At 60.0% G+C, this 9,189-nt stretch overlaps 1 protein-coding gene across 3 annotated transcripts in view; it reads right to left on the reverse strand.

The window, feature by feature from the left end:
* Positions 1-8,365, reverse strand: part of HELZ2 (helicase with zinc finger 2) — a 28,456-nt gene extending 20,091 nt beyond the window's left edge. The window contains exons 1-4 of one of the 3 annotated variants that reach the window (XM_009562656.2): positions 8,246-8,365; positions 1,024-2,143; positions 751-934; positions 255-362 (exon numbers count right to left, since the gene is read on the reverse strand). In XM_009562656.2, the coding sequence (XP_009560951.2) occupies positions 255-362; positions 751-934; positions 1,024-2,006 (1,275 nt within the window). In that variant the 5' untranslated portion in view covers positions 2,007-2,143; positions 8,246-8,365. Of the gene's footprint in view, positions 1-254; positions 363-750; positions 935-1,023; positions 2,144-7,978; positions 8,056-8,245 lie in introns of those variants that run through there. The other 2 variants (XM_054081488.1, XM_054081489.1) reach the window with 2 other exon arrangements.
* Between the last annotated feature and the right edge of the window lie 824 nt (positions 8,366-9,189).

Raw genomic sequence — 9,189 nt, forward strand, 5'->3', positions numbered from 1 at the left:
GTTCATCCCAGCCCCACTGCACAAGATGAGACAGGAGACACAGTGGCTGCACCCCTCCCACATGGCTCCACAGCAGCATCTAAGCTGCTTCCACATACCCAACCCATGTCCCCATTGCAACATCCCCAAATCCTCCTGCCCCTTGCAGAAATAATGGTTAAATAAGCAAAAACAGAAACTCCAAAGGACAAGGACCGCACACATCAGGTGCTGCTGGTGGCTCGCAGGTTCCCGCGGCACGGAGCTGGGCTTACCTGGGAGTGGACCTTGAACCCCCAGCAGTACTTCATCCTCCTGTCCTCTGACTGCACATGCAGGGGCTGCTCGCACACCACGCTGACGCCCTCGACGTGCTCAGACATCTGTGGGGAGGCACAAGAGGAGCAGGACTGAGGACAACATCCCAGTGACAGATATCCTGCAGAGCCCTCCACCTTTATTCTTTGCCTCTCCTCTTCATCCTCCCAAGAGGGGACAATCAGCAAATCCTCACGCTCAGTCCTTAACCACCGCTGCTCAGAAACACCAGGCAGCAGCCTTTGGAAATGAAAGGACCCACGGCAGAGCATTGTGATTGGGTACCACACGCTGGCTCTCGCATCACTGTCTCAAACGGGGAACAGGGATGCAACACCCCCTTCTGCATCACCATTAGAAAGGTGAGTGGTGGGCTCTGTTCCTAAGCTCTTGCACAAGTGGCTCTTGGCGACAGCAGACCAATGCGCTCCCACCCTGCTGCCCATGACTCACAATCAACACCTCGTTGGAGCACATCCGATACTCGGTGATGAGCCGGTCCTGGTAGGACAACAGCCCTTCCTTCAGCGCTTGCTTCTTTTTCTTCACAGCAACCTTTACCCTCTGGATCCACTCCTGCAACTCCTCATTGGAATGAGCCTTGGTGCAGCTGTTCCCCATCTCGCACACCTCCGCTCTGTTGGGAAAGAGATATCCCAGGTGACACGGGGGTCCCTGGGGAGCTGCCCCTGCCCTGTTGCCCACCGCACCACATGGATGCCTTACCTCTTGCACAGCGAGAACTTGGTCAGCCCAAGTGGTGGCGCGCGGTAGACCCACTGGACAGAGGTGTCTGCCGAGAGCATCTGCACGTGCTCAACAGAGGAGCAGTGGCTCTCGAAGCTCTCCTGCGAGCTGAAGGTCACCAGGCAGAGCTGGCAGTAGAAGTGCACGGGCGCAGGCGCCGGCAGCTCACCGTTGGTGCTGCAGGTCTCTGCAGTCGGCAGCAGGTCGGAACGAACCAAGCCATGCTCCCTCTCAGCCTCCCAGACGGCCATCTCCACATCGCTGTGTGCGAACCAGCAGCGCCTCAGGCTGTGTTTGCAGGGTTGGCCCCTGGAGACGAACCGGCAGTAGCTGAGGGTCGGCATGAACTCGGGGCAGGGCCGGATGGCGGTGTACTGCTGTTTGCGCCGGCCGTCCAACACCACGTGCACCAGGAGTGGGTCCCAGATCTGGTGGAACTCGCAGAGCCACCCCTGGCTGCTCGCTGAGATGCGCTGGGGGCAGCCCAAGAAGCAACGCTTGCAGATCTCCTGGAACTGCCCACCAAACTCACTGGTGATCTCGCTGGCGATGCTGGCGGTGGTGGTGGTGCCACCCCCGAGCTGTGCCTGCAGCACAGCCGCCTTCAGCCGGCGCCGCTCCAGCTGTTGGTCCCTCTCAAAGTTCCAGACCATGGCCTCCTCTGCGCTCCTGGCGAAGGTGCACTGGTTCATGTGCTTCCTACAGCCCTGACCCACCACGTAGTACCTGCAGACAGCGTAGCGTGCTGGATTGGGGAAGCCCGGCCGCCTGGACACCTTCCTCCAGACCGTGCTCCGGCGGCGGCGGGCCAGGAGGATCTCATACATGCACTTGTGCTCCACATCTCGCAGGTGGTAGGTGATGTCGTTCTCCTTCACACTGCACTTGGAGCAGACCAGGCGCAGCTCCAGCTGCTGCTGGAGGCTGCTCAGCGGCACCGCCAGGCCATTTGCCGTCGGCATCCTTGGCAGCAACTTGATCGGAGCAAAATTAACGGCGGGAAGTTCCTACAAGCTGATGCCAGGGTTGGAGGCACCACGGAGAGGCAGTTTCCTAGCTTGCTACGTACCTGCCGGCCATTGGTGTGAGTTCACAAAGCCTGACAAAGGAAGGAGGAACAAATGGTTTAGCAGGAAGCATCAGCAGGTCCCTGGCTGGGCACACGCCAAGGTATCGGCACAGCCCGGCCGCCCTCACCAGTAAGCAGCCAGGAACCCAGAGTCACCCCCAGCCCCGGCACCCAAGCTCCTGGGGTCCGTCCCAAGGCGCTCGCCCTGCTCCGTTCACCCGCCAGCTCACGCCCCAGGGCACCGTGTCCCACAGGGCACCAGGCTGCCGAGCACAGAGAGCTCCCGGCAGCGCTCAGCTCGGTCCCGGCGTGTCGCAGCCTGCAGCCCGTTGGCTTTCACCACTCAAGGCAGGAGAGCCGCCTGCAGCCTGGAGAGCCCACTCTGCTCCCCACAGCCACCACGACCGCCTCCCAGACTGTGGCCGGACAATCCGACTTCCTCTTCCCGCTGCCGGTGCCTCCCCAGCCTCGGTGCATTCCTGCCAACTTTCTCTTTCTTTTCCCTGCTCCCTCCTGGGTCCGATCCTGCAGCCTTGCTGCCACCCAGGCCAAGCGGGAGAAACCCAGCTCCAAGCCCCAACTCCACCTCAACCTGTGGCACACAAGATTGATTGGAATTAATTAACAAAGCATCCACTGTCTTTGCTCCTCGGATGTGGCACTGAAGGCCAGGAGGCAGGCATGCTGGAACAGGGACCTGCCAGCATCTCCTCCGGCCGACAGCTCGGTAAACACCCGCTGGGAGAGCTCAGGCAGTGAGAAAGGTGACTCACTGCTCCCTGCCCTCCCCGACCACCGGCTCCAGCATTTTCCAGGAGTTTCCTGGGTAACCAGAGCCTGGGAGCACCCCTGAGAACGATGCTGCAGGGATTTGTGGTCGGGCCGCCCAGCTTGGGGCAAAGGGAGCACTCCGGAGCGGCTCTGCGGGCACGGTGCGCTGCCAAGCAAAGCCACCAGCCCTGTGCCGAGTGTCCGCCTTGGGCTCAGACCCACAGCCACAAAGGACGGGCTCTCCAGGGACAGGGAATAAGTAATATTTACAGCTGCGGTCCGGCAGACAACTGAGCAGGGCAGCAAACTTGGCACTGCAGACATACTTTTCAGTTTTAACTCATTAAGACTCCTTTCCCTATCTCTGGGATAAGTGGGTTGCTCAGTGAAGCAGTCGGTGGGGTGCTGGAGCTGCTGCGCCACCTGAAGCTCCAGGCAGCAAACACCGAGCTGGTACTGCAGGGGGAGAAGCAGCTGGAGCATCACCCACCCTTCCCAGCTCACTGTTAGTGAGCTCCTTGCATGCCATACCCCTGCCACAGCCCCTACCCGTGCTGAGCGAGGAGGAAATCACCTAATCCCACTGCTCTATCGTGCAGCAGGTTGCACACGCGCTTGGTGGGTAAACACCAGCCCTATTATCTCTCAAGGTCTGGCAGCAAGCCTGGCGCTAGGCAGAACTGCTAGTTTCTGTTTTGGTAAGCTGTTAGACTCTGCGGTGAAGTCCCATGGCAGCGCTGCCTCTTCCTCTGCCACGATTCAAGTCACTGTGTCACATCTCAGCTAAACCACTCCAATGCATCTCTGCGCCTCAGTTTCCAAGCCTGTACCTGCAGCGCTCCCGTGCAGGTTGGCAGCCCTGACTTGCAGCACGAGCTCACAGCCAGATGGGCAGCACAGCCCTGCCATGGCATCTATAAACCATCCAAACCTACAGCACTGTGGTCCTGCTTGGGCAGCATCATCCCACCCAAAGCCCCAGCAGAGATGCTGGACATGAACACAAGTGCTAAGGAAGAGCATCCTCGATCTGGAGTGGGGCTTGGGCCAGCAGGGAGCCAGGGTATTTCCATTGTTTGACTGTAACGAGGTCATGATCCTCAGAAGAAAACAGTTTCTGCAGCTCAGCTGCTGTGCAAGATTCAAGAGCTCTTCTTTTGCTCTGATTCTACCACAAAATAAAAAGGTTGGGGCCATAGCAGAGGTTTTGGTGCTGCCTGACTGCCAAGTGATGCAGAGAAATTGTTTCGCATTGAAATTAAATAATTTGGCAAGCCAAAAAATACAAGAGAGCATCTATAAACAATAAAAAGGCAAGATGGGGAGTGGGACACTGTCTGCTGCCCAAGGGCACCAGGAAATGCTCTGTTGATCCCCAGCAAGACAATAAAGGAAACGCAGCGCTGGCCTGGGGGCTGCTCCCACTGAACCCTCACAGGGTCATAGAATCATGGAACGGTTTGGATTGGAAGGGACCTCAAAGCCCATCCAGTTCCATCCCCCTGCCATGGGCAGGGACATCTCCCACTGGATCAGGTTGCTCCAAGCCCCATCCAACCTGGCCTTGAACACCTCCAGGGATGGGGCAGCCACCACTGCTCTGGGCAACCTGGGCCAGGGCCTCCCCACCCTCACAGGGAAACATTTCTCCCCAAGTTCTCATCAAAATCTCCCCTTTTTCAGCTCAAAACCATTCCACTCATCCTATCCCAACCAAGAGCTCCTTCCCAGCTTTCCTGGAGCCTCTTTCTGTAGTGAAGCTGCTCTAAGGTCGCCCCTGAGCCTTCTCTTCTCCAGGCTGAACAACCCCAACTCCCTCAGCCTGGCCTCGTACAGGAGGTGCTCCAGCCCTTGGATCATCTCTGTGGCCTCCTCTGGACTCACTCCAACAGCTCCATGTTCTTCCTGTGCTGAGGGCTCCAGACATGAACACCAGCAAACCCCCAACTCACCAGGAATCGAGGCAGCGGTTTGGGGAGCACTGCCCTGCACGACGGGAAACATCTTTTAGGGGGCAAATATCCCTCCTGTGCCAGGCTTGGAAGACTGTCCTGGTCCAAAGCGTGATGCCAAGAGGCAGTATTCCATTTCAGCTTTCCCGGGGACATCAGGAATTGGCTGGCGCTAAGCGGGACCCCAGGGCAGAGGCATGGTCCCCGCTGCCGCGGGCTCAGCTTGCTGTGGGAACTCCACACAGGGCGCAGTGGGGATGGCAGCGGGCAGTGAAGGAGGAGGGGGGGACGATGTGGCAGCGAGGGGTCAGCGGAGCCAGGCGGCTGCCAAACATCAGCCAGCAGGAATTCCCAGAGAGGCGCCCGTGGTCTTGCTCAGCCTCGAAGAGCCTTCATCTCCTTTGAAGCTGGCAGAGGTGAGCAGCGCTCTGCTGGTGGAACCGGGGCTTATTTTGGGGCTGACATCCGTGGGTTTGGGAACACTCTGGTTTCCCTCCAAGAGCAGTTTCACCTTCCTTCCTCTGGAATTCTCCTCCTTAGGAGAGCCCTCCAGGGAAAAGCCCTCACAGTCAGGATTTTGCAACATTCACGTGGGCTGTAAACTCCACAATACCTCGGTAACGCACACAAGAGAGGATGAAATCTGATCACCAGCTCTCGGCTCATGGAGCAGGAGCCAAGCGCCCTGATCCCAGCACGTCCACAGCCGCAGAGCCCAGAGGAGACACGGTCCTGCGGCACCGACCTGCTCGGTTAAACGTCCTAAGAACTCCCTATAAAGACTGTACAGGACAGCCGGGCTGCTCGTCTTCATCCCAAAGGCACGGCACCCCGGTATGAAAAAGCTAAGAGGGAATATTCTGCCTTTAAAGGGTCAATTCCTTCGCTGTTTATTTTTTTAGGAAAGCCTTTGATTTTGAGCAAGCTCCCAGAACACGTCCTGGGTCTGGAGGTGGGAGGGAAGAGGAAGTGCGAACCCCTCTTAAAGTCTCCGCACAGCACAGGCACTGAGGCCAAATTAAAGCCTTTTTCTCTCTACAACCATCCTACACCGGCACAGAAAGGAGAAAAGAGAAAAAGCTATGGGAACTTTTGCAATCCAAGCCTGGGCGGAGGAAAGATGCAGGGAACAAGGAAGCTTAGGGAGGTGCACTACGCAATAGCCGTCCTACCAATAAAACCCTGTCAACAAGGCAAAATCCAAGTGCCCCAAGGAAGGTAAGAGCTGATCGACAGGAATATTTACAGACTGCGATTTGCAAGCTGAATTTTGTACATTTTAAGAAAAACAAGCTGCTTTGCAGTGGTCCTGGAATGCCCAGCCTGGTGTTTAAAGCCACTTGCATTGCACTGAGAGGTGAAACAAGTCACTCTAGCAGATGGACAGGCTGCGTTCTTGCACGCCCAGCTCTGCACTCGCTCCCGGAGGCTCAGGGCCCCTTCGGGGCAAACATCTGCCCATTGCACCTACCCTGCCCAGGCACCGACACGGCCACACACCCTGCTGCCCAGCACCGGACCAGCCTCACTGCAAACCAAACCGAAACAAATCAAACCACGCCATCGTCTTGCCAATGGCATTTCCTCTGTGCTCAGGAAGAAGCTTCAGGTCAGGGCTAGGCCATGCTATGTCCAAGCATCGTCCCCGCCAGGCGCCTCGCAGGGCCACGCTGACGCAAGGGATAATCACATTTCCCTGGAAATGGCAAGACGAAGCACAGTCGTGGCAGAGAAATGCTCATCTCGCCTCTGCAGCCAAGTCCTGCCGTTCCACACCCCTCCGCCATCCCAGCCTACCAGAAGGAAGGTGGCCTTCATGTCAGGTCTTGCCTTGATTAATTATTGACAGATTAGGCAACACGCTGCGCTGGGGCGAGCCACGTACCCCTCGATCAGAACAAGCAATGAGGGTCAGAGTGCCAGAACAGCCCCTCGCAGGGATGGGGACAGGCCAGCGGCACGCCCCAGGCACATTGGGGGACCACAGCCTCGCACCCCGGTTGTCAGACCTGGCCAAACACCGACCTGGGCACCCAGGGAGGTTTTTTTCCTCTCAGTCACAAGCGCTCAGAGCAGTGCGGTGAGACCAGCGCAACATCCCTGAGCGCCCTGCATGCAAATGGTGTGGCTGGAAGGGTTTGGCACCTGTGGAAGAGGAGCTGCACCACAGATGCTGCCCTGGGGATGCTGCCCCGTGCCACCCCATCGCCTGCAGTTATCGACTTGGCTGCAGTGAAACCACAGCCCCTCCAGTGTTTCCCTCCTGGGCAAAACCAACCTCAGAAGTTGCTGGGGGCCCTCCTTTCCCCAGCTGTTTCCAACGAGACGGTTCACTCCACATCCCACCCAGAGCCAGTGTGTTCCTGCCAGCCTGGCTGCTGCGAAGCAACAGCTGTGACACCGCTGCCCAGGTCAGCGGGCACACACGAACTCCTCGGTTTGCACACAGCCAGACACCCACTCCCCCAGCATTTGCCTTAGCCAACTCGAAAAAGTTCACTAGGAGTTCCCAGACCACATTCCCAAAGCACAGAAGCAGCAGTAGGGATGGGAGACGTGCTGGCTATTGCTTGCTGGAGGTGGCACTGCATACCCCTGCCAGTCCAGGTGCTCCCTGTCCTCCAGCCTGGGGCTTTGCACCCCAAGACCTGCACCCTGGCTGTGACATCCCCCCTCTCTCCCAAAAGAGCTAGTGCAGGGGGGCTGTGAGCTGGGGTAGGGATGCTGTGAGCTGGGAAAGGGATGCTGCGAGTGGGGCAGGAAAGCTATGCACCAGGGCAGGGATGCTGAGGAGGTGATGCTGGGGCTGGGGATGCTCCGAGCTGGGGCAGGGATGCCGTGAGTGGGGCAGAGACCCTCCGAGCTGGGGCTGGGATGCTGTATACAAGGGCAAGGAAGCTGCGAGCTGGGGCAGGGATGCTGAGGAGGAGATGCTGGGGCAGGAATGTCCGAGCTGGGGCAGGGATGCTATGTACCAGGGCAGGGATGCTGAGGAGGGGGTGCTGGGGCAGGGGATGCTCCGAGCCGGGGTAGGAGCAAACAGGGGCTGAGCGGGACAAGCGGGACAAGCCCCCCCAAGCCCTGCAGCAGCCAGCACGGCCCCAGGGCGCCGCACAGCCTCCCTGCCGCCCCCCGCTCTCACCGCAGCCGGACACTCGTCGCTGCCCCCGCCGGTCTCGTTCCTGGGGCCTCCCCGCATTCAAACCGGGGCTGGACTTCGCGGAAATTGCATCACGGCGGCCCCGCCCCACCCCGCCCGCCGGCACCGGGGGCACCGAGCACCGGCGGCACCGGGCACCGGCACCGAGCACCTGCACCGGGGGGCAGCAGCGTCCCAGCCCACATCCCAGGACTCCCTCTCTGCCCCATCCTTGCATCCCCGCGCCCGGTACCCCGGACCGCCTCTCACCAGCCCGGCCAGGGCTCTCCCGCAGCTCCAGCGCCCGGGACCGGCGGCGCCGACTGCTCCGGGGCAGAGGAAAGCGAAGGCGAAGCGGTGCGGTGCCGGCTCCGACCCCCCCCGGGCTCCGCTTTAAAAGCGCTGCTGGGAGGGGCAAAGCGCGGGTTTCCTTTCTGTTCATCAGCATCACTTTCGTTTCCCATTTCCTTCCCCGCGCCCGACTGCACCCGACTGAGCGTCGAGCCGAAGAAACCTCAAATCCACCCGCAGAAAGGGGGCAGGGCGGCAGCACCCACGCCTGGGCGGCGAGAGCCCTGGGTGTGCAGGCTCTCGGCATCACCCGATGCTCAGCTCTGGGACTGGGGGGTCCTCAGCCCCCCAGCACTGAGCCAAACCCACAGCAGCCCCACCAGCTCCCACAGTCCCAGCAGCACCCACAGTCCCAGCAGCACCCACAGCCCCATTAGCTCCCACAGCCCCATCAGCTCCCACAGCTCCCACAACCCCAGCAGCACCCACAGCTCCCACAACCCCAGCAGCTCCCAATAGCCCCAGCAGCACCCACAGCCCCAGCAGCTCCCACAACCCCAGAAGCTCCCACAACCCCAGCAGCACCCACAGTCCCAGCAGCACTCATGGCCCCAGCAGCACCCACAGCCCCATCAGCTCCCACAACCCCAGCAGCACCCACAGCCCCAGCAGCTCCCCCAGCTCCCGCAGCCCCACCAGCTCCCCCAGCTTCCACAGCCCCACCAGCTCCCACAGCCCCAGCAGCTCCCACAGCTCCCACAACCCCAGCAGCACCCACAGCTCCCGCAGCCCCAGCAGCTCCCAATAGCCCCAGCAGCTCCCAATAGCCCCAGCAGCTCCCACAGCCCCAGCAGCTCCCACAGCCCCAGCAGCACCCACAGCCCCAGCAGCTCCCACAACCCCAGCAGCACCCACTACCCCAG

Source organism: Cuculus canorus, chromosome 16 (genome assembly GCF_017976375.1).
Source record: "Cuculus canorus isolate bCucCan1 chromosome 16, bCucCan1.pri, whole genome shotgun sequence".
NCBI classification, from domain to species: domain Eukaryota; kingdom Metazoa; phylum Chordata; class Aves; order Cuculiformes; family Cuculidae; genus Cuculus; species Cuculus canorus.